At 44.1% G+C, this 26,649-nt stretch overlaps 1 protein-coding gene and 1 pseudogene across 1 annotated transcript; one reads left to right on the plus strand and one right to left on the minus strand.

Moving 5' to 3' along the window:
* LOC110491121 (uncharacterized) overlaps nucleotides 1–15,691 on the minus strand; it is a 46,555-nt pseudogene extending 30,864 nt beyond the window's left edge.
* A 2,369-nt stretch (nucleotides 15,692–18,060) lies between these two features.
* Nucleotides 18,061–20,615, plus strand: LOC110492387 (potassium channel subfamily K member 15-like). The gene is made up of 2 exons (XM_021566656.3): nucleotides 18,061–18,821; nucleotides 19,139–20,615. Exons 1-2 carry the CDS (start codon nucleotides 18,539–18,541, stop codon nucleotides 20,158–20,160), a joined length of 1,305 nt encoding a protein of 434 aa, XP_021422331.3. The 5' UTR covers nucleotides 18,061–18,538; the 3' UTR covers nucleotides 20,161–20,615.
* Nucleotides 20,616–26,649: the final 6,034 nt, after the last annotated feature.

Here is a 26,649-nt window from a genome sequence, read left to right on the forward strand (position 1 = left end):
TGTGATTTATTTAGAATTCAAGGCACACTTAACCAGTATGGTTACCACAGCATTCTGCAGCGATACGCCATCCCATCTAGTTTGCGCTTAGTGGGACTATCATTAGTTTTCAACAGGACAATGACCAACACACCTCCAGGCTGTGTAAGGGCTATTTGACCAATACGGAGAGTGATTGAGTGCTGCATCAGATGACCTGGCCTCCACAATCACCCGACTTCAACCAAATTGAGATGGTTTGGGATGAGTTGGACTGCAAAGTGAAGGAAAAGCAGCCAACAGGTGCTCAGCATATGTGGGAACTCCTTCAAGGCTGTTGGAAAAGCATTCCAAGTGAAGCTAGTTGAGATAATGCAAATAGTGTGCAAAGCTGTCAAAGGCAAAGGGTGGCTACGTTTTTGGTTATTACATGATTTGGTTGCAAGTTCAAATCCCTGAGCTGACAAGGTACAAATCTGTCATTCTGCCCCTGAACAGGCAGTTAACCCACTGTTCCCAGGCTGTCATTGAAAATAAGAATTGCTTCTTAACTGACTTGCCTAGTTAAATTAAGGTAAAATAAAATAAATGATTCCATGTGTGTTATTTCATAGTTTTGATGTCTTAAAAATAAAGAAAAACCCTTGAATGAGTAGGTGTGTCCAACTTGTGACCGGTACTCTACACACACACACACACACACACACACACACACACACACACACACACACACACACACACACACACACACACACACACACACACTTCTGACATACAGTGCCTTGCGAAAGTATTCGGCCCCCTTGAACTTTGCGCCCTTTTGCCACATTTCAGGCTTCAAACATAAAGATATAAAACTGTATTTTTTTGTGAAGAATCAACAATAAGTGGGACACAATCATGAAGTGGAACGACATTTATTGGATATTTCAAACTTTTTTAACAAATCAAAAACTGAAAAATTGGGCGTGCAAAATTATTCAGCCCCTTTACTTTCAGTGCAGAAAACTCTCTCCAGAAGTTCAGTAAGGATCTCTGAATGATCCAATGTTGACCTAAATGACTAATGATGATAAATACAATCCACCTGTGTGTAATCAAGTCTCCGTATAAATGCACCTGCACTGTGATAGTCTCAGAGGTCCGTTAAAAGCGCAGAGAGCATCATGAAGAACAAGGAACACACCAGGCAGGTCCGAGATACTGTTGTGAAGAAGTTTAAAGCCGGATTTGGATACAAAAATATTTCCCAAGCTTTAAACATCCCAAGGAGCACTGTGCAAGCGATAATATTGAAATGGAAGAAGTATCAGACCACTGCAAATCTACCAAGACCTGGCCGTCCCTCTAAACTTTCAGCTCATACAAGGAGAAGACTGATCAGAGATGCAACCAAGAGGCCCATGATCACTCTGGATGAACTGCAGAGATCTACAGCTGAGGTGGGAGACTCTGTCCATAGGACAACAATCAGTCGTATATTGCACAAATCTGGCCTTTATGGAAAAGTGGCAAGAAGAAAGCCATTTCCTAAAGATATCCATAAAAAGTGTCGTTTAAAGTTTGCCACAAGCCACCTGGGAGACACACCCAACATGTGGAAGAAGGTGCTCTGGTCAGATGAAACCAAAATTGAACTTTTTGGTAACAATGCAAAACGTTATGTTTGGCGTAAAAGCAACACAGTTCATCACACTGAACACACCATCCCCACTGTCAAACATGGTGGTGGCAGCATCATGGTTTGGGCCTGCTTTTCTTCAGCAGGGACAGGGAAGATGGTTAAAATTGATGGGAAGATGGATGGAGCCAAATACAGGACCATTCTGGAAGAAAACCTGATGGAGTCTGCAAAAGACCTGAGACTGGGACGGAGATTTGTCTTCCAACAAGACAATGATCCAAAACATAAAGCAAAATCTACAATGGAATGGTTCAAAAATAAACATATCCAGGTGTTAGAATGGCCAAGTCAAAGTCCAGACCTGAATCCAATCGAGAATCTGTGGAAAGAACTGAAAACTGCTGTTCACAAATGCTCTCCATCCAACCTCACTGAGCTCGAGCTGTTTTGCAAGGAGGAATGGGGAAAAATTTCAGTCTCTCGATGTGCAAAACTGATAGAGACATACCCCAAGCGACTTACAACTGTAATCGCAGCAAAAGGTGGCGCTACAAAGTATTAAGGGGGCTGAATAATTTTGCACGCCCAATTTTTCAGTTTTTGATTTGTTAAAAAAGTTTGAAATATCCAATAAATGTTGTTCCACTTCATGATTGTGTCCCACTTGTTGTTGATTCTTCACAAAAAAATACAGTTTTATATCTTTATGTTTGAAGCCTGAAATGTGGCAAAAGGTCGCAAAGTTCAAGGGGGCCGAATACTTTCGCAAGGCACTTTATCTCCTTCCCACAACAGAAGATGAAGGTTATCACTGTTCTGAGTTACAAAGTATGTCCATGTTTAGTATGCTAGTTAAATTGGGATCTATCCTTGACATTCTGGGATGTGCTCTCCCAAACACAAGGATTGATTGCTCAAAGAGGTGACATTAATGTGAACATGTAATTGGATTTACAAAGACTGTGTTCTGCTCATCTTTTTGGCAGTAATTGTAAGCTAGCCGAGGAACGTGTCTGCCTTTCTCACGTGGTACCACACCATTAGAGGATATAAATAGTATCCTGTGCTATCAAGTGGGTATTCTGTGTGTAATGGCCGCTGGTTTGGGTTGCTATTTTTGGTCCTAGTTACTGTGGAAACTGCAGGGCTGTGCCAGCATCCAGCATTTGGAGTTAATTTCACAGATGCTGCTATAGCTGGGTCATATTGGATGGATTCAGGAATTATTTAGTTACAAACATACAGTGTACTGTATGTCTCCACCATTTAGCTGCTTGAGCTAAACACTGGAGTTACAGAGAGTTTCAATAGAAAAAACACATTGATAGATGTCACAGGGTTGGCCTGATCAACAGAAAAAAATTGTTATGTAAATGGTTTTAAAAAGGAAATGGGTTTATGAAGTTTGCTTCAGAATTTAAGTTCATTATTTCCGAGTACACGCATATGTCATCAAACTACTGGCTCCAGAAATGTAGCTGGGGGCTGTAACAGAGATCAGGGGCAGCAGGTGAGTGTGTTGCGGGCACTGGCAGACTTACCATTAGGCAGAAGAGGCAATTGCCTAATTTGAAGGGGTGTCCTTTTCTTTTTTGCATGGGCTGCATCTCAATGCAAAGCTAATGTTGGCCTTCCACATCGGCGGTGGAAGGTGGCTGAGCTACAGAAGTGTTTGTCAGACCAGTAGACATCCCGAAAACTGTTCTTCTCACAAAAATGCTTCACGACCCATCTATGGAATGATGAGACTCTCACAAATCCGATATTTGTTTAATTAAATATATGTATATTTTTTATACCTACAAGGATTCTAATATTCTAAATCAAATCGCTAAAAGATCAATGGTATGACCTTCTTAAAACACTTCCATATGTTAATTTAGTAGAAACATACTGGCCCTTAAGCCAGGTTTAAGTGACTCAAATCCATTTTATTTAGCGTATTCTGTTCTTTTTCCTACAGTCTGAACTGCCAAAAAGCACATGAATCATATATTTCAAGCCACATTTCAGGTACAAATCTGATTCCTGCCCATACGACTGAATGGTCAAATCTGATTTATTTGCCCTCAAGTGGTTGACTGTTATTTGGAATAACTTGTTGCTTGCTGGCTATTCTGTTGACAGTTTGACGAGAACATCTGGTAGCTAACTAGCATTTTAATTGTTTATAAACAAATTAGTGAATGTGCTAGAACGCTAAACAGCTACCTAGCTACGTAGATTACTTATGTGGCTAGACAAAAATGACTGTTTTTGAAAGTTGGATCATGCTTTGAGGCTTTAAAAGTGTTCTTACTCTAGAATTTTTAACATTCAAAGCAATTTTGGAAATGTCCATGGCAGAGATTTAGCTTGCTACGTAACTTCTGAGTGATAGGAAGCAAGAGCACCACCACCACCAATCAGCCTACACCACTGCGCACACAACCGTCATTGCTATGACAACGAGAGTAGCCATGTCAGCAAATGACTGTTGTCCAAACACACAAAATCCAATTTAGTCACTTGTAACATGGACAGTCAGTATCCCAAAATGGATTTGAAAAAATAAAACTGATTTGACCATTAAAAACCACTTAAGGATCGGTGTCAAACGAGGCTACAAAGAAAACTAATGGGACTGTAGCGACTGTGTTGACTTCAAAATCGGGGGTGTGAACTAGGTTTCTATTCAAGCGTAATGGCTCTATACTATTGGGGAAAAGTAGAAAAAACGGACCCTCCATTACATCTAGACGTGTCATGTCGTAACGTACAGCACGCATAAAGCAACTATTTCTGTCTTACAATCTCTCTCCGCCAGTGTAGCGCTTCTCTCATCCTTTAAAAACAAGAAATGGACAGTGACGGGGGTAAGGGGGGGGATACTTCATCATTTTTTGCATCTTCATTGCATGCGATCATCATTCTCAAAGCCGCTGTTTACTTCTAAGATCACTTTAGCACCGCCCTAAAAACCCGATTCAAATTCGACACAAACCTTCAAATAGGTATGTAATGACACATGAAATAAACTCTTTATAGTGTTTTATTTACATTTTAGAGGCGATAAGGTGATAAGTTGGACAGATCGAGTGAAAAAAAGCAATTTTCCCACACAACATCTCTACTTCTCACTATCACGCATTAGTTTCGCTTCCCCACCCGCCATTTTTAAAAAGACCCGACGGAGCTCATTGCCTGCTTGAATTATGCAGAAACGGACAGCGTTTAGGTCATGTAATTAATTATGTTGGAAAGGGGAGAAATTGTACTTTACAATGGTATTGACATTACAGTTACAGTTTTGGGGAGCTAAAATAAGGGCAATTGTACGGACCAAGGCGATGTACGAGTTTACGTGAGTTTACGTTAGCAGGACAACTTCCGGTGAAACTGGAGGGCACGCAATTCAAATAAACAATCATTCAAATTATGGATTTTAAACAGGTTTCATACATTCACATATAAAGATGAAATATTCACTTACTTTTTGAAAATCTTCTTCTGATTTATCCTCCAAAGGGTCCCAGCTATAACATGTAGTGTCGCTTTGTTAGATAAAATCCTTATTTTTATCATTTGACTGCAGGAAAGGGCTGACATCACTGATGTGTCAGGTTTTAAAATATCAAATCAAATTTTATTGGTCACATGCACATGTTTAGCAGATGTTAATGAGAGTGTAACGAAATGCTTGTGCTTCTAGTTCTGACAGTGCAGTAATATCTAACAAGTAATCTTACAATTTCCCAACAACTACTGTACCTAATACACACGAATCTAAAGGGATGGAATAAGAACATGTACATGTAAATATATGGATGAGCGATGACCGAGCGGCATAGGCAAGATACAGTACAGTATATTCATATGAGATGAGTAATGTAAGATATGTAAACATTATGAAAGTGGCAATATTTAAAGTGACTACTGATCCATATATTAAAGTGGCCAATGATTTGAGTCTATACATTCATTATGGATATGAAAGGAGAAGACAATCCAAGCCACCCTGACTCAGGCCAGGCCTTGGTCTGGGGTTCTGGGGTTCTGGGAACCCGGGACACCTGCGATCGCCTCATAGATGACAGAAAACACACACTCTCTCTCTTTCTCTCATACACAGACACATACAGTACATTCACAAAGTATTTAGACCCCTTTTCCACATTTTGTTACATTACAGCCTTATTCTAAAATAGATTAAATAAAACATTTTCCTCATCAATTTACACACAATACCCCATAATGACAAAGCGAAAAAGTGTTTTGAGAATTGTTTGCTAATTTCTTAAAAATACAAAACAGAAATACCTTATTTACATAAGTATTCAGACCCTTTGCTATGAGACTCGAAATTGAGCTCAGGCGCATCCTGTTTCCATTGATCATCCTTGAGATGTTTCTACAACTTGATTGGAGTCCACCTGTGGTAAATTCAATTGATTGGACATACTTTGGGAAGGCACACACCTGTCAATAGTTGACAGTGCATGTCAGAGCAAAAACCAAGCCATGAGGTCAAAGGAATTGTCTGTAGAGCTCCGAGACAGGATTGTGTCAAGGCACAGATCTGGGGAAGGGTACCAAAACATTTCTGCAGCATTGAAGGTCCCCAAGAACACATTGACCTCCATCATTCTTAAATGGAAGAAGATTGGAACCACCAGGACTCTTCCTAGAGCTGGCCGCCTGGCCAAACTGAACAATTTGGGGAGAAGGGCCTTGGTCAAGGAGGTGACCAAGAACCTGATGGTCACTCTGACAAAGCTCCAGAGTTCCTCTGTGTAGATGGGAAAACCTTCCAGAAGGACAACCATCTCTCCAGCACTCCACCAATTAGACCTTTATGGTAGAGTGGCCATATGGAAGCCACTCCTTAGTAAAAGGCACATGACAGCCCACTTGAAGATTGCCAAAAGGCACCTAAAGACTCTCAGATCATGAGAAACAAGATTCTCTGGTCTGATGAAACCAAGATTGAACTCTTTGGCCTGAATGCCAAGCGTCACATCTGGAGGAAACCTGGAACCATCCCTACGGTGAAGCATGGTGGTGGCAGCATCATGCTGTGGGGAAGTTTAAAAATGAACAAAGCAAAGTACAGGGAGATCCTTGATGAAAGCCTGCTCCAGTGCTCAGGACCTTGGAATTGACAACAACCCTAAGCACACAGCTAAGACAATGCAGGAGTGGCTTTGGGACAAATCTCTGAATGTCCTTAAATGGCCTAGCCAGAGCCCGGACATGAACCCGATCGAACATCTCTGGAGAGACCTGAAAATAGCTGTGCAGCAATGCTCCCCATCCAACCGAACAGAGCTTGAGAGAATCTGCAGAGAAGAGTGGGAGAAACTACAGAAACTCCAAATATCAAATTCAAATCAAATGTATTTATATAGCCCTTCTTACATCAGCTGATTTCTCAAAGTGCTGTACAGAAACACAGCCTAAAAGCCCAAACAACAAGCAATGCAGGTGTAGAAGCACGGTGGCTAGGAAAAACTCCTTAGAAAGGCCAAAACCTAGGAAGAAATCTATAGAGGAACCAGGCTATGAGTGGTGGCCAGTCCTCTTCTGGCTGTGCCGGGTGGAGATTATAACAGAACATGGCCAAGATGTTCAAATGTTCATAAATGACCAGCATGGTCAAATATAATAATCACTGTAGTTGTCGAGGGTGCAGCAAGTCAGCACCTTAGGAGTAAATGTCAGTTGGCTTTTCATAGCCGATCATTAAGAGTATCTCTACCGCTCCTGCTGTCTCTAGAGAGTTGAAAACAGCAGGTCTGGGACAGGTAGCACGTCCGGTGAACAGGTCAGGGTTCTATAGCCGCAGGCAGAACAGTTGAAACTGGAGCAGCAGCACGGCCAGGTGGGCTGGGGACAGCAAGGAGTCATCATGCCAGGTAGTCCTGAGGCATGGTCCTAGGGCTCAGGTCCTCCGAGAGAGAGAAAGAAAGAGAGAATTAGAGAGAGCATACTTAAATTCACACAGGACACCGGATAAGACAGGAGAAGTACTCCAGATATAACAAACTAACCCTAGCCCCCCGACACATAAACTACTGCAGCATAAATACAGGTGTGCCAAGCTTGTAGCGTCATACCCAAGAAGACTCAAGGTTGTAATCGCTGCCAAAGGTGCTTCAAGAAAGTACTGAGTAAAGGGTCTGAATACTTATGTAAAATTGTTGTTTTTTATTTTTAATAAATTATCCACAAAAAAAAAATCGAAATCAGTTTTTGCTTTGTCATTATGGGGTATTGTGTCTAGATTGATGAGGGGGAAAAATACGATTTAATCCATTTTAGAGTAAAGCTTTCACCTAGCAACATGCACTGTATGCACGCACACACACTCTTACTCTTATTGAAATTATCCCAGTACAATAATCTCTGGATAATTTCTAAGAGGCTTTGCCTGAGTTCCATTAGAGACTAGTTAACACAGGGACATGGAGAGTAATTAAGGTTAGTTTCTTTCAAGATCTTAGTGCAAGTGTTTCAGGACTCAGGAGAAGTGTTAGACGTTCCCATAAAAATGCACTCTGCTGAAAGGCAAACTCAACTCAGTGCTTTTAACTGAGTTTTGAAAAAGGATAATTAGCAGAGAACATTTGCAGTGTATGGACTAAGCCAGGGATTGAACTCCCAACCTTCCAATTTCAAGGCAGACACTCTTACTACAAGGCCACTGAGTTTGTTAGCAAAAGAAAGAAGCATGCAACAAAATCTGATAACAGCAATTACTTTAAAATGTAGCCACCTTATTGTAAACAGAGAAAAAAAGTGTGGATTACGTTTCAGATTGAAGCAGACCATATTAACAGGGTATCAATCTCCGTTCTAACGCTGTCCTCACCTCATCTGCCATTCTGTCTTGCTCTCTCTCATGATGAGGGAAGTTATCTTTATAGGCAAAGTAACCTGGTGACGGTTGGTTTACGCCTCTAGAGGGCGGTCTTGTCACAGTGAATATCCCCCTCTGTGTATCTCTCCACTTATCATCAGTACCAGGGAGAGACTTGAGGGCCCCACTACCTCTCCAGTCTTCCTCGTCGTCTCCTGTAGCGACATGGTCTCTCTGCGCCAACCAGAAGGATCGTAGTGCATAGAGATTTATGGCAGCACGTTCTGACTCACTGCATGGTACTCTCTTGCTCCTCTCAAGACATTCGAAGGGGGACACTTGTCCCCTGCCCCACCCCCTCTCCAACAATACCCCATCTGCTTAGGTAACATGTGTGCGCAAGCCACATGGAATGCTCATCACTCTCTCCATCATCACGATGTAGCATTTATAAGTCATGAGTCAAGGGAGACATCTGCTAAAGGAGCTTGGTTTACAAGCTCTCACAGTCTCCCTTTTGCCATTTTCATCTGTCTGAGTGTCGGTAGGTAGATCCTCTCGCGCAGACAGAAACAAACATCTTTCTGGTAAGAAGAGGGGCGGGGGCGTATGCCTTATGACTAACGTGACATGGTGTGATGAAAGAAACATACAGGAACTCAAATCCTTCTGTTCACCTGATTTAGAATTCCTCACAATCAAATGTAGACCGCATTATCTACCAAGAGAATTCTCTTCGATTATAATCACAGCCGTATATATCCCCCCCCAAGCAGACACATCGATGGCTCTGAACGAACTTTATTTAACTCTTTGCAAACTGGAAACCATTCATCCGGAGGCTGCATTCATTGTAGCTGGGGATTTTAACAAGGCTAATCTGAAAACAAGACTCCCTAAATTTTATCAGCATATCGATTGCGCAACCAGGGGTGGAAAGACCTTGGATCATTGTTACTCTAACTTCCGCGACGCATATAAGGCCCTGCCCCGCCCCCCTTTCGGAAAAGCTGACCACGACTCCATTTTGTTGATCCCTGCCTACAGACAGAAACTAAAACAAGAGGCTCCCACGCTGAGGTCTGTCCAACGCTGGTCCGACCAAGCTGACTCCACACTCCAAGACTGCTTCCACCACGTGGACTGGGACATGTTTTGTATTGCGTCAGACAACAACATTGACGAATACGCTGATTCGGTGTGTGAGTTCATTAGAACGTGCGTTGAAGATGTCGTTCCCATAGCAACGATTAAAACATTCCCTAACCAGAAACCGTGGATTGATGGCAGCATTCGCGTGAAACTGAAAGCGCGAACAACTGCTTTTAATCAGGGCAAGGTGTCTGGTAACATGACCGAATACAAACAGTGCAGCTATTCCCTCCGCAAGGCTATCAAACAAGCTAAGCGTCAGTACAGAGACAAAGTAGAATCTCAATTCAACGGCTCAGACACAAGAGGCATGTGGCAGGGTCTACAGTCAATCACGGACTACAGGAAGAAATCCAGCCCAGTCACGGACCAGGATGTCCTGCTCCCAGGCAGACTAAATAACTTTTTTGCCCGCTTTGAGGACAATACAGTGCCACTGACACGGCCTGCAACGAAAACATGCGGTCTCTCCTTCACTGCAGCCGAGGTGAGTAAGACATTTAAACGTGTTAACCCTCGCAAGGCTGCAGGCCCAGACGGCATCCCCAGCCGCGCCCTCAGAGCATGCGCAGACCAGCTGGCCGGTGTGTTTACGGACATATTCAATCAATCCCTATACCAGTCTGCTGTTCCCACATGCTTCAAGAGGGCCACCATTGTTCCTGTTCCCAAGAAAGCTAAGGTAACTGAGCTAAACGACTACCGCCCCGTAGCACTCACTTCCGTCATCATGAAGTGCTTTGAGAGACTAGTCAAGGACCATATCACTTCCACCCTACCTGACACCCTAGACCCACTCCAATTTGCTTACCGCCCAAATAGGTCCACAGACGATGCAATCTCAACCACACTGCACACCGCCCTAACCCATCTGGACAAGAGGAATACCTATGTGAGAATGCTGTTCATTGACTACAGCTCGGCATTCAACACCATAGTACCCTCCAAGCTCGTCATCAAGCTCGAGACCCTGGGTCTCGACCCCGCCCTGTGCAACTGGGTACTGGACTTCCTGACGGGCCGCCCCCAGGTGGTGAGGGTAGGCAACAACATCTCCTCCCCGCTGATCCTCAACACTGGGGCCCCACAAGGGTGCGTTCTGAGCCCTCTCCTGTACTCCCTGTTCACCCACGACTGCGTGGCCACGCACGCCTCCAACTCAATCATCAAGTTTGCGGACGACACAACAGTGGTAGGCTTGATTACCAACAACGACGAGACGGCCTACAGGGAGGAGGTGAGGGCCCTCGGAGTGTGGTGTCAGGAAAATAACCTCACACTCAACGTCAACAAAACTAAGGAGATGATTGTGGACTTCAGGAAACAGCAGAGGGAACACCCACATAAATCCACATCGATGGAACAGTAGTGGAGAGGGTAGCAAGTTTTAAGTTCCTCGGCATACACATCACAGACAAACTGAATTGGTCCACTCACACAGACAGCATTGTGAAGAAGGCGCAGCAGCGCCTCTTCAACCTCAGGAGGCTGAAGAAATTCGGCTTGTCACCAAAAGCACTCACAAACTTCTACAGATGCACAATCGAGAGCATCCTGGCGGGCTGTATCACCGCCTGGTACGGCAACTGCTCCGCCCTCAACCGTAAGGCTCTCCAGAGGGTGGTGAGGTCTGCACAACGCATCACCGGGGGCAAACTACCTGCCCTCCAGGACACCTACACCACCCGATGTCACAGGAAGGCCATAAAGATCATCAAGGACATCAACCACCCGAGCCACTGCCTGTTCACCCCGCTATCATCCAGAAGGCGAGGTCAGTACAGGTGCATCAAAGCTGGGACCGAGAGACTGAAAAACTGCTTCTATCTCAAGGCCATCAGACTGTTAAACAGCCATCACTAACATTGAGTGGCTGCTGCCAACACACTGACACTGACTCAACTCCAGCCACTTTAATAATGGGAATTGATGGGAAATGATGTAAATATATCACTAGCCACTTTAAACAATGCTACCTTATATAATGTTACTTACCCTACATTATTCATCTCATATGCATACGTATATACTGTACTCTATATCATCGACTGTATCCTTATGTAATACATGTATCACTAGCCACTTTAAACTATGCCACTTTGTTTACATACTCATCTCATTTGTACATACTGTACTCGATACCATCTACTGTATCTTGCCTATGCTGCTCTGTACCATCACTCATTCATATATCCTTATGTACATATTCTTTATCCCCTTACACTGTGTACAAGACAGTAGTTTTGGAATTGTTAGTTAGATTACTTGTTGGTTATTACTGCACTGTCGGAACTAGAAGCACAAGCATTTCGCTACACTCGCATTAACATCTGCTAACCATGTGTATGTGACAAATAAAATTTGATTTGATTTGTCTGATCCCTCTCTCTCTCCTTTGGGCTTGTCTCATTATATTATTACTTTTATTCAAACACCTCTCTTATTCCTGTGGTGCCCCCCTCTCTCTCTGTTCCCCTCATCTCCCTACATGGCACCTCTCTCTCTACTCCTCTCTCCCTCACCTTAGACGTTTATTTATTTCCTAACATTTTACTTATTCTAAGGTGATTCATTTTCTAAGCTCTCCTCCGCTGTGCCACATTTACATTTCTCTCCAGGAATTGATGATGGATCAGCTTTGCTGGGTATACAAGGATCTTTCCAGGTTCACAGCCTTCTTTTCACTGCCTGATGTGTGGGAGAACAAAACATTGACAAAGGTTGGCACGCTCTCTATGCATTCACCAACGCTGGGATTCTAGGTTCCAGATGTCTGGTGTAAAAGAGATTCAACAGAGGGGGTAAAGTGCGGACTGGGTGGAAGGATGAAACAACCAGGACTTCAATGAGCTGTATTAGCCACTTAACACAGAGTTCTGAGAGGAGGATGCTGCTGGGACCAGAGCAACACAATATAGAACAAACAATCCAGCTGCAATAGTCTGATGCGGCTGTTGGCCATTTCAGTAAACAATGTTTTAACTTTCACTTTCCCTTCGCTCCCTTTTCCTATCAAAATATGTAATACTTTGCGGAGGGGGAGAATTTGGGTACATCTCAAGTAGCTCTGTTCAGTGGGATGGATGACATCATTGTGGTGTTGATAAATGAAGGACAGGATCATTGCACTTAATTTGTCAGCTTCAACCTTGGTGAAGCCTGTGGTGCTGGTCTGAGTTACTATGGTAATCACTATCAGCTGTAGGTTTGCACATTCACCCAGCACATACACACATGCACACACACGCACACACACATGATTAATTAAGCAATAAGGCCCGAGGGGATGTGGTATATGGCCAATATACCCCGGCTAAGGGCTGTTCTAAAGCACGACGCAACGCAGAGTGCCTGGATACAGACCTTAGCCATGGCATATTGGCCATATACCACAAACCCCAGAGGCGCCTTATTGCTATTATAAACTGGTTACAAAAGTAATTAGAACAGTACAAATAAATGTCTTGTCATACCCGTGGTATACGGTCTCATATACCACCCACGGCTTTCAGACAATCAGCATTCAGGGCTCGAACCACCCAGTTTATAATAATGAGCATAGCCTATTTCAAATATTAATGAATAAGATTTTGGTACAGTAGCCATTATGTATCAAAATGTATTGCAGGGACATCCCATCAGCATGTAACTCCCATACCCCACAGCCATTAGGCTATGCATGAGAATGTTGACCAAATTCACCGTTGGAGAAGAGAGGAGTCACTGATGCAGTTTGATACTGGGGAGGATTGTGTGGCTTTGGTAGGGATTTCAGGGGTGATGGTGTAGAATGGAAATGGTCTCAGATAGGCTTGGCATAGCTCTTTGATAGTCTCTAAACTGTCATTTCTTCTGGGCTTGAGCCAAACAAGTCCTTTATCCAACTGAACACACAAAGTCCAACCTGTTTATCTTTAGGCTAAATAACATGTGTGCCCATTTAATGAAATAAGCCTATTACATAGTCATCTCATGAAATCAAACCTATTGGCACATAAACGCTGCAAGTTCTGGAATGACTGCACTAAAATACCCAGCATGTTGCCTGTAACGAAATGATAGAGCATCTGCCTTCTTGAACATTTTTTTCTGGGAACAAACACAGTGTGTTTTAATTTGTCTCTTATTGAGCTGAGTGTGTGGGTGGGAAGGGATCACATGGCTATAAAATATATAAAAATGGCACAGGGATATTAATTCTGCTTCCCTGGTGACTGCTGACTTAACTGAATAGTCAATATTTGGTTATTAGTACACTATATAGCAAAGTTATAGAAAGCAATGAGAAAAGTAACACAACGTTGCTAGTAAACCTTAAAAGCTGGTTCTCCTACTTCAATAACCAATGTACTGTTTTCTTACCCTGATCACAGCTTACCCACAGTCTATAGATGCGGGCATCACATCGATCCACCAGGTAGGCTACAAAGTGCGCCTCATAAAGAGTAATCTGTGCCAGTGGGGCCGCTCCTCACTTGGAATAATGGGCCTACATGATCAGAATGTCAGGCTTTCCCGCGCACACGCTTCACAAAGCAAGGCAATCAAAGCAGTGCAAGTGGAAAAGCCACCTGTTTTCTCACCAGCGCCTCTACCAGGGATGGGAGTTGAAGACTAGATGAATAGGTAGTTTTGTTAACACCAGCCTCTCTACGTCCATGTTCTCCATGTAGTCAAGTGGGTCGCAAATGACAAAATGGGGTTATGAAATGTGTTCTTTTAGGAGTTTATCAACTGAATTTGGTTTAGACTAGTTTAGACAGCCGGGAAGAACTATTGGATATAAGAGACGTCAACTTACCAACATTACGACCAGGAATAAGACTTTCCCGAAGCGGATCCTCTGTTTGGACCACCACCCAGGACAATGGATCTAATCCCAGAAGCCGACCCAAAACAACAGCACCGCAGAGGGGCAGAAGGAGCGGCCTCCTGGTCAGGCTCCGAAGACGTGCACATCGCCCACCGCTCCAGAGTATACTACTTGCCAATGCCCAGTCTCTTGACAACAAGGTAGATGAAATTCGAGCAAGAGTGGCCTTCCAGAGAGACAGAGATTGTAACATCCTGTTTCACGGAAACATGGCTCTCTCGGGATATGTTGTCTGAATCAGTTAAGCCACCGGGTTTCTCCATGCATCGCGCCGACAGAAATAAGCACCTCTCTGGGAAGAGGAAGGGCGGGGGTGTATGCTTCATGATTAATAACTCATGGTGTAATCATATACAGGAACTCAAGTCCTTCTGCTCACCCGACCTAAAATTCCTTACAATCAAATGCAGGCCATATTACTTCCCAAGAGAATTCTCATCAGTTATCATCACAGCTGTGTACATTCCCCCTCAAGCAGACACCAAAACGGCCCTCAAGGAATTTCACTCTATGTAAACTGGAAACAATATATCCTGAGGCTGCATTTATTGTCAGCCTCAGAGAACATCATCGGTCTATACGCTGACTCGGTGGGTGAGTTTATAAGGAAGTGCATTGGAGATGTTGAAACCTACCCTAACCATAAACCGTGGATGGATGGATGGATGGCGGCATTCGCGCAAAACTGAAAGAGCGAACCACCGCATTTAACCATGGAAAGAGGTCTGGGAATATGACTGAATATAAACAGGGTAGTTATTCCCTCCGCAAGGCAATCAATCAAGTGAACTGCCAGTACAGGGACAAAATGGAGTCGCAATTCAATGGCTCAGACGAGATGTATGTTGCAGGGTGTACAGGAAATCACAGACTACAAAATGAAAACCAGCCACATCACGGACACCGACGTCACGCTTCCAGACAAACTAAACACAGCTTAGCATTCAACACCATAGTACCCTCCAAGCTCATCATCAAGCTGGAGGCCCTGGGTCTCAACCCCGCCCTGTGCAATTGGGTCTTGGACTTTGACGGGCCTCCAGTGTTGTGGGGCCCCCAGTGTTGAGGGTCAGTGAAGTGGAGATGTTGTTTCCTACCTTCACCACCTGGGGGGAGGCCCGTCAAAGTTGAAGGTCAGCGAAGTGGAGATGTTTCCTACCTTCACCACCTGGGGGAGGCTTGTCTGAGCCTTTACTCCCATCTTCACCCATGACTGCATGGCCATGCACGCCTCCAACTCAATCATCAAGTTTGCAGACGACACAACAGACGGCACAACAGTAGTGGGCTTGATTACCAACAATGACGAGACAGCCTACAGGGAGGAGGTGAGGGCACTCAGGTTGTTTTCCTGACACCACACTCTCTCACTCAACATCAACAAAACATTGCGCCTTCTTCACCCCAGTGTGGTGAAGAAGGCGCAACAATGCCTCTTCAACCTCAGGAGGCTGAAGACATTTGTCTTGTCACTCAAAAACCCTGACAAACTTTTACAGACAAACTTTTTTGAATCCCACCGTACCTTCTCCGCTCTGCAATCTGGTTTTCGAGCTGGTCACTGGTGCACCTCAGCCATGCTCAAGGTACTAAACGATATCATAACCGCCATCGATAAAAGACAGTACTGTGCAGCCGTCTTCATTGACCTGGCCAAGGCTTTCGACTCTGTCAATTACCGTATTCTTATCGGCAGACTCAACAGCCTTGGTTTCTCAAATGACTATCTCGCGTGGTTCACCAACTACTTCTCAGACAGAGTTCAGTGGGTCAAATCTGAGGACCTGTTGTCCAGACCTCTGGCAGTCTCTATGGGGGTGCCACAGGGTTCAATTCTTGGGCAGACTCTTTTCTCAGTACATATCAACGATGCTGCGGGTGATTCCCTGATCCACCTCTACGAAGACGACACCATTCTGTATACATCTGGCTCTGTATACATCCTAATGAGCTTCAATGCCATACAACACTCCTTCCTTCCACCCGAACAGGTGGAGTCCTTCGGTAGGAGTCGTGACACCCACTGGCTCCAGATCATCCATCATCCATCCAAGTCCATGCTAGGTAAAGCTCTGCCTTATCTCAGCTCACTGGTCACGATAACAACACCCACCCGTAGCACGTGTTCCAGCAGGTATATCTCACTGGTCATCCCCAAAGCCAACACCTCCTTGACCAATGACTGGAACGAATTGCAAAAATTGCTGAAGCAGGAGACTTTATATTTCCCTCACTAACTTGAAACATCAGCTATCTGAGCAGCTAACCAACCAAGTTGTGCATAGCTCATCTGTAAATAGCCCAACCAATCTACCTACCTCATCCCCATATTGTTTTTATTTACTTTTCTGCTCTTTTGCACACCAGTATTTCTACTTGCACATCAACATCTGCTCATCTATCACTCCAGTGTTAATTTGCTCAATTGTAATTACTTTGCCACTATGGCCTATTTATTGCCTTACCTCTTCACGCCATTTGCACACACTGTCTATAGACTTAATTTTTTTCTTCTATTGTGTTATTGACTGTACACTTGTTTATTCCATGTGTAACTCTGTGTTGTTGTTTGTGTCGCACTGCTTTTGCTTGATCTTGGCCAGGTCGCAGTTGTAAATGAGAACTTGTTCTCAACTAGCTTACCTGGTTAAATAAAGGTGAAATAAAAATAAAAATAAAATAAAAGATGCACAATTGAGAGCATCCTGTCGGGCTGTATCACAGCCTGGTATGGCAACTGCACCTGCCTCAACCGCAATGCTCTCCAGAGGGTGTTGCGGTCTGCACAACGCAAACTACCTGCCCTCCATGACACCTACAGCACCCGATGTCACAGAAAGGCCAAAATGATTAAAGGACAACAACCACCATAGTCACTGCCTGTTCACACCGCTACCATCCAGAAGGCGAGGTCAGTACAGGTGCATCAAAGCTGGGACCAAGAGACAGAAACTGTTTTTCAGTCTCAAGGCCATCAGACTGCTAAACAGACCCAATCACTGGCCACTAATAAATAGTCACTTTAACAATACCACTTTAAATAATGCCACTTTAATAATGTCTACATATCTTACATTACTCATATCATACTGTATTTTATACCATCTATTGCACCTTGCCTGGGCCGCTCGGGACATGCTCGATATGTACATATTCTCATTCAGCCTGAGCAGATGTGTGTATTAGTTAGTTGTTGGGGAATTGTTAGATTACTTGTTAGATATTACTTCACGGTCGGAACTACAAGCACGAGCATTTCGCTACACTCCCATTACCATCTGCTAACCATGTGTATGTGACCAATAACATTTGATTTGATTTGAAGAAAGGAGTTCCAATGCGCAGGTCGCCAATGCTCGCCTCCGCTAGTCGCTATCCATGATGCTGAATGTTTTTATTCGGAGAGTCAGCACTCTGTCAATATTGAGTGATAAGAGAGAGAGAGCGGCCATGTGGTCGCGCATTGACTTCGCTTTTTTACATTCCGTGGGCGCTTGGGGATTTACGTAATGTTTTATTATGTGGGCTTATAGGGTTGTGTTGGGACACTTGTTGAATGTGAGTAGGTTTGGATACTCCAATAGAAAACCAGGCGCAACAGTAACCTATGCATTTTGTAGAATAATAAAGTCAGACATTTTTTAATCTAGCCTATAGGCTCTCATATCACGCATGCACAAACTAGATGCAAACGCTGGAGGAACGTATCTTTTGGACAGAATGCGTTGGATCTCAATCATCTCGAGGACAATGATTCTCTCTCTACATTCTACAATATACATGGAAGATATGGTGATTGAACATTTTTAGAAACTGTACAGACTCAGTGCTGGAAATGTTTATTGAGGGAATAATCGAAATGTAAACGCACGTTTTTTTGGAAGGGGAAAAGAACCCAACGTTGCCTACATTTGAAACCTTCCATACACTTCCTATTTTATTTGTGTGCACCTCCTCCCCACGCTACACCTGCTGTTGGATTGATTCTACGCCACAGCCAGAGAGGCGAGAGCTAAACCACAGTGAGCACCACTCCCACCTGTAAGAGTTTCTCCGCCCTGGGGGCTTGAAGATGAAGAAGCAAAATGTGCGGACCCTGTCTCTTATCCTCTGCATGTTCTCCTACCTGCTGGTGGGCGCTGCGGTGTTCGACGCACTGGAATCCGAGACGGAGAGCTCCCGCCGACGCATCCTTGAGCTGAAGCGCACTGAGATGAAGAAGAAGTACCGCTTCTCCGAGGACGACTACCGGGAGATCGAGCGGGTGGTGCTGCAAGCGGATCCCCACCGCGCCGGGAGACAGTGGAAATTCGCCGGGTCTTTTTACTTTGCCATCACGGTCATCACCACCATTGGCAAGTTTTGCTAGCTTCCCTTAGGCTACTTTTCTCATGGCTGAGTTTAAGTGTTACAGGTGTCAGGAAATGGTTTTATAATACAGTGTCTCTGCAGTGTTCTGCATCGGCAAATAGGCTACTGTACAGAAGAGTCAGCCATTTGCCTATTGTAAAGTCTAATTTAATACAGTGCACATCTATACCGAATATCGTAGCATGTTATTACTTATTCTCGGCATCCCTTAACCATTGGCTTCAACAGCATCATTATTAGTCTACAATAACACACAGTAAAGAGTAACGGTGTTCCTCTGGGTGGCCATCTATCTCCACAGGCTATGGCCATGCAGCTCCAGGCACAGATTCAGGGAAGGTCTTTTGCATGTTCTATGCCGTGCTGGGCATCCCACTCACCCTGGTCATGTTCCAGAGCCTGGGCGAGAGGATGAACACGTTTGTCTGCTATCTCCTGCGCAGGGTCAAGCAGTGCCTAGGGTTACGAAGGACTGAGGTGTCCATGGAGAACATGGTCTTGGTGGGCTTCCTGTCCTGCATCGGCACCCTGTGTGTTGGGGCAGCAGCCTTCTCCCACTATGAGGCCTGGACCTTCTTCCATGCCTACTACTACTGCTTTATCACGCTCACCACCATTGGGTTTGGGGACTTTGTGGCCCTGCAGAAGAAGGAGGACCTCCAGGAGAAGACACCCTATGTGGCCTTCAGCTTCATGTACATCCTGGTTGGACTGACAGTGATAGGAGCCTTCCTCAACCTGGTAGTGCTGCGCTTCCTCACCATGAACACAGAGGACGAGAAGAGGGACGCCCAGGAGAGGGCCTCCATCAAGAGGGAGAGGGGCCTGCTGACCATGGGGCTCCATGGAGGAGGAGGAGGACCAGGGAAAGGCAGAGGAGTGCTTAGGGTCAGGGAGAGGGACAGGATGGGGCAGAGCCGCGGTCACATCAATCTTTCCCTGCCCATGGAGGAGGGCACTAGCCGCACGAACCTCATCTCCTCCCCAGCAGAGGAGCAGGAGGATAGGGACAGGGCCAGGGGTGCCCCCTGCAGGCAGAGGCTGCATTTACAGCTGCATGGCACTGGCAGACGAAGGCCAGAGTCTCCCCTGGGCTCCTTGTGTTCCTGTATGTGCTACCGTCTGGAGGTGTGTGAGAGCCCCCTGCCTTCCCACAGGGAGCACCCTGGGTGCAACATTAACTCGGTCTACAGCAACTCCATCTCTTACAGGATCCAGAGCTGGAGCCCCAGAGACAACACAGGACTCTCGTCCCCAGGGAGCACACTCTCGCTTGGGCACAACTTCAGGGAGTACCCCTGCTGCCGGAGGAAGTCAGTGTAGCACCACATGGGACAGAATCTTTGTTTGTAACGGTTGGATTAATAAAGTATTTTATACATATTTTTAAAACACTACATAGGCAAGGTTTTGTAGTACACTGCAGATGCACACACTCCATTATAAATAAATTGGTGTAAAGTATTGGCAGAGGCAAGATAATCTGTTTTATAACAGGAATTTTAGAACCTATTTTCCCTAATGAAATGATTACAATGCTGTATTTATACAGGATGAATTTAAGTTGTTTTTGCGTTATAGCCGCTGGAGATGTATCTTGTGAATCAATTCACTTATTATTGTAATACTCTATGAGTTTGTTTTTTCCCCAATATTTTTTTCCTCCTAGATAGTTTATTATTATTATCTGCATTATAGATTTTTTTTTTGCATGCAAATAAGAGTGGAGATGCATGATTGAGATGATACACATGGCATGAAAATTATATTAACAAAAATGTAATGATGCAAATGACTATCACTATAGATATTTGGGTATTATGATTGTTTTTTAAGTACACACACACACACACACACACACACACGCACACACACACACACGAGTAAAGCAGGTCCTCAGCGTGATGGCTGCTGCGGATTCTGTGGAAAGTACTTCATATTGCATGCCTTTAATGGAATTCTGTTTTAATGAGGAGATTAATAGATAGGAATGTGAATATGGTAGCAATGGCCTTTAATTAACCATATCAATGACATACAGTGCCTTGCGAAAGTATTCGGCCCCCTTGAACTTTGCGACCTTTTGCCACATTTCAGGCTTCAAACATAAAGATATAAAACTGTATTTTTTTGTGAAGAATCAACAACAAGTGGGACACAATCATGAAGTGGAACGACATTTATTGGATATTTCAAACTGTTTTAACAAATCAAAAACTGAAAAATTGGGCGTGCAAAATTATTCAGCCCCCTTAAGTTAATACTTTGTAGCGCCACCTTTTGCTGCGATTACAGCTGTAAGTCGCTTGGGGTATGTCTCTATCAGTTTTGCACATCGAGAGACTGACATTTTTTCCCATTCCTCCTTGCAAAACAGCTCGAGCTCAGTGAGGTTGGATGGAGAGCATTTGTGAACAGCAGTTTTCAGTTCTTTCCACAGATTCTCGATTGGATTCAGGTCTGGACTTTGACTTGGCCATTCTAACACCTGGATATGTTTATTTTTGAACCATTCCATTGTAGATTTTGCTTTATGTTTTGGATCATTGTCTTGTTGGAAGACAAATCTCCGTCCCAGTCTCAGGTCTTTTGCAGACTCCATCAGGTTTTCTTCCAGAATGGTCCTGTATTTGGCTCCATCCATCTTCCCATCAATTTTAACCATCTTCCCTGTCCCTGCTGAAGAAAAGCAGGCCCAAACCATGATGCTGCCACCACCATGTTTGACAGTGGGGATGGTGTGTTCAGCTGTGTTGCTTTTACGCCAAACATAACGTTTTGCATTGTTGCCAAAAAGTTCAATTTTTGGTTTCATCTGACCAGAGCACCTTCTTCCACATGTTTGGTGTGTCTCCCAGGTGGCTTGTGGCAAACTTTAAACGACACTTTTTATGGATATCTTTAAGAAATGGCTTTCTTCTTGCCACTCTTCCATAAAGGCCAGTTTTGTGCAATATACGACTGATTGTTGTCCTATGGACAGAGTCTCCCACCTCAGCTGTAGATCTCTGCAGTTCATCCAGAGTGATCATGGGCCTCTTGGCTGCATCTCTGATCAGTCTTCTCCTTGTATGAGCTGAAAGTTTAGAGGGACGGCCAGGTCTTGGTAGATTTGCAGTGGTCTGATACTCCTTCCATTTCAATATTATCGCTTGCACAGTGCTCCTTGGGATGTTTAAAGCTTGGGAAATCTTTTTGTATCCAAATCCGGCTTTAAACTTCTTCACAACAGTATCTCGGACCTGCCTGGTGTGTTCCTTGTTCTTCATGATGCTCTCTGCAGCTTTTAACGGACCTCTGAGACTATCACAGTGCAGGGGCATTTATACGGAGACTTGATTACACACAGGTGGATTGTATTTATCATCATTAGTCATTTAGGTCAACATTGGATCATTCAGAGATCCTCACTGAACTTCTGGAGAGAGTTTGCTGCACTGAAAGTAAAGGTGAATAATTTTGCACACCCAATTTTTCAATTTTTGATTTGTTAAAAAAGTTTGAAATATCCAATAAATGTCGTTCCACTTCATGATTGTGTCCCACTTGTTGTTGATTCTTCACAAAAAAATACAGTTTTATATCTTTATGTTTGAAGCCTGAAATGTGGCAAAAGGTCGCAAAGTTCAAGGGGGCCGAATACTTTCGCAAGGCACTGTATATAAATCATCATATTACTTGTCCCTATAGCAGGAGGTTAAAAACAACCCCGCATACATTTCCCTGTACTAATGCACAACACATGCAACACATGCACAGAGACAGTTTGCCTTCTATGTGTTTATTTCCATTTTATGGATGTAGCACATGCCTGATATGTAGCAAGACCTTTCAGAAATATGTAAGCCTATTTATTTCCATGCTCCATGGGCCTTTAAACCATATTATGTTTTCAGATGAGACAAATCTTGTTTTTCTTGCAACTGTCATTGACATTTATATCAGGTTTGGTTTTTAATCTTGGGAAGCCCTGTCTTGATGTTGACAAAATATTCTAACATATTATTAAAATTTAACTAGGGAAGTCAGTTAAGAACAAATTATTATTTACATTTGACGGCCTACCCCGGCCAAACCCTGATGACACTGGGCCAATTGTGCGCCGCCCTATAGGACTCCCAATCACGTCCGGATGTGATACAGCCTGGATAAGATGAGAAGGAATCATAAAACAAAATGAAAATAATGCATATTTTCGATGTTTTTCCCCCAATCCCTTAACATTTCTATATAATAAACTCTACAACTAGCTGTCTATCTTTAATAGAGATAACATGCTCCAGGAACCAACACTGAGACCATTTGACTGCTTGAAGGTCATGTGTAGTTTCACACTCATACACACACACATGCACGCACGCACACACACACACACACACAATGGTAGAACAGTTTATTATGGCACAAAAACACATTTAAATGTGACTAACAAGAAAACTGATTCTCTATGGACTTCCCATTTGTGCTGAATAAGACGCTCTGTGCATGAAGTCAATTACCAGATGCTATTGATTCTCTCACTTCACAGAAAAAGTTAGGATAAAAGAGAGTCAGAAAGAGATAATCTCAATAAGATATTTTAGAAAGATACTGTATTAATGACCTTTGGGAAGTATTCAGACACCTGGATTTGATCCACATTTTGTTGTTACATCCTTATTCTAAAATGGGTTTAAAAAAAATCCCTTATCAATCTATACATTATACCCCATAATGACAAAGCAAAAACAGGTTTAGACATTTTTGAAAATGTGTATATACACTGCTCAAAAAAATAAAGGGAACACTAAAATAACATCCTAGATCTGAATGAATGAAATATTCTTATTAAAAACGTTTTTCTTTACATAGTTGAATGTGCTGACAACAAAATCACACACAAATTATCAATGGAAATCAAATTTATCAACCCATGGTCTGGATTTGGAGTCACACTCAAAATTGAAGTGGAAAACCACACTACAGCCTGATCTAACTTTGATGTAATGTCCTTAAAACAAGTCAAAATGAGGCTCAGTAGTGTGTGTGGCCTCCACGTGCCTGTATGACCTCCCTACAACGCCTGGGCATGCTCCTGATGAGGTGGCGGATGGTCTCCTGAGGGATCTCCTCCCAGACCTGGACTAAAGCATCCGCCAACTCCTGGACAGTCTGTGGTGCAACGTGGCGTTGGTGGATGGAGCGAGACATGATGTCCCAGATGTGCTCAATTGGATTCAGGTCTGGGGAACGGGCGGGCCAGTCCATAGCATCAATGCCTTCCTCTTGCAGGAACTGCTGACACACTCCAGCCACATGAGGTCTAGCATTGTCTTGCATTAGGAGGAACCCAGTGCCAACCGCACCAGCATATGGTCTCACAAGGGGTCTGAGGATCTCATCTCGGTACCTAATGGCAGTACCTCTGGCGAGCACATGGAGGGCTGTGCGGCCCCCCAAAGAAATGCCACCCCACACCATGACTGACCCACCGCCAAACCGGTCATGCTGGAGGATGTTGCAGGCAGCAGAACGTTCTCCACGGCGTCTCCAGACTCTGTCACGTCTGTCACATGTGCTCAGTGTGAACCTGCTTTCATCTGTGAAGAGCACAGGGCGCCAGTGGCGAATTTACCAATCTTGGTGTTCTCTGGCAAATTCCAAACGTCCTGCACGGTGTTGGGCTGTAAGCAAGACCCCCACCTGTGGACGTGGGGCCCTCATACCACCCTCATGGAGTCTGTTTCTGACCATTTGAGCAGACACATGCACATTTGTGGCCTGCTGGAGGTCATTTTGCAGGGCTCTGGCAGTGCTCCTTCTGCTCCTCCTTGCACAAAGGCGGAGGTAGCGGTTCTGCTGCTGGGTTGTTGCCCTCCTACGGCCTCCTCCACGTCTCCTGATGTACTGGCCTGTCTCCTGGTAGCGCCTCCATGCTCTGGACACTACGCTGACAGACACAGCAAACCTTCTTGCCACAGCTCGCATTGATGTTCCATCCTGGATGAGCTGCACTACCTGAGACACTTGTGTGGGTTGTAGACTCTGTCTCATGCTACCACTAGAGTGAAAGCACCGCCAGCATTCAAAAGTGACCAAAATATCAGCCAGGAAGCATAGGAACTGAGAAGTGGTCTGTGGTCACCACCTGCAGAACCACTCCTTTATTGGGGGTGTCTTGCTAATTGCCTATAATTTCCACCTGTTGTCTATATCATTTGCACAACAGCATTTGAAAATTATTGTCAATCAGTGTTGCTTCCTAAGTGGACAGTTTGATTTCACAGAAGTGTGATTGACTTGGAGTTACATTGTGTTGTTTAAGTGTTCCCTTTATTTTTTTGAGCAGTGTATATAGCATTTACATAAGTATTCAGACCCATTACTCAGTACTTTGTACTTACAGATTCAAGTATTCTTTGGTATGACGCTAGAAGTTTGGCCGACCTGTATTTGGGGAGTTTCTCCCATTCTTCTCTGCAGATCCTCTCAAGCTCTGTCAGGTTGGATGGGGAGCATTGCTGCACAGCTATTTTCAGGTCTCTCCAGAGATGTTTGATCAGGTAAAAGCCTGGTCTCTGGCTGGGCCACTCAAGGACATTCAGAGACTTGTCCCAAAGCCACTCCTGCATTGTCTTGGCTGTGTGCTTAGGGTCGTTGTCCTGTTGGAAGGTGAATCTTCGCCCCCAGTCTGTGATTCTGAGCGCTCTGGAACAGGTTTTCATCAAGGATCTCTCTGTACTTTGCTCCCTTCATCTTTCCATCGATCCTGACTCCATTCATCTATCCCTTGATCCTGACTAGTCTCTGCCTCTGAAAAACATCCCCACAGCATGATACTGCCACCACCATGCTTCACCGTACGGATGGTACCAGGTTTCCTCCAGACGTGATGCTTGGTATTCAGGCCAAAAGTTAAATCTTAGATTCATCAGACCAGAGCATCTTGTTTCTCATGGTCTGAGTCCTTTAGTAGCCTTTTGGCAAACTCTAAGTGGGCTGTCATGTGCCTTTTACTGAGGAGTGGCTTACGTCTGGCCACTTCACTATGGAAAGTTCTCCCATCTCCACCGAGGAACTCTGGAGCTCTGTCAGAGTGACCATCAGGTTCTTGGTCACCTCCCCGACTAAGGCCCTTCTCCCCCAATTGCTCAGTTAGGCCAGGCGGACAGCTCTACGAAGAGTCTTGGTGGTTCCAATCTTCTTCCATTTGAGAATGATGGAGGCCACTGTGTTCTTGGGGACCTTCAATGCTGCAGATATTTTTTGGTACCCATCCCCTGATCTGTGCCTTGACACAATCCTGTCGCGGAGCTCTACGGACAATTCCTTCGACCTCAGGGCTTGGTTTTTGTGCACTATCAACTGTTGGACCTTATATAGACCGGTGTGTGCCTTTCCAAATCATGTTGAGTTTACCACAGGTTGACTCTAATCAAGTTGTAGAAACATCAAGGATGATCAATGGAAACAGAATGCACCTGAGCTTAATTTCGAGTCTCATAGCAAAGAGTCTTAATATTTATGCAAATAAGGTATCTGTTTTTTATTTTTAATACATTTGCAAAAAATTCTCAAAACCATTTTTTGCTTTGTCGTTATGGTATATTGTGTGTAGATTGATGAGGGGAAAAATGTAACAAATGTAACTAATGCTGTAATGTAACAAAATGTGGAAAAAGTGAAAGGGTCTGGAAACTTTCAGAATGCACTGTTTAGTACCTTCAGAAAGTATTCACACCCCTTGACTTTTTCCACATTTTGTTATGTTACAAAGTGGGATTAAAATGGATTTAATTCAAATTTTAACATATAATAAAACACAAATATGTC

The sequence above is a fragment of the Oncorhynchus mykiss genome, chromosome 16, assembly GCF_057628025.1.
Source record: "Oncorhynchus mykiss isolate SJ-2025 chromosome 16, ASM5762802v1, whole genome shotgun sequence".
In the NCBI taxonomy this organism is placed as follows: Eukaryota; Metazoa; Chordata; class Actinopteri; order Salmoniformes; family Salmonidae; genus Oncorhynchus; species Oncorhynchus mykiss.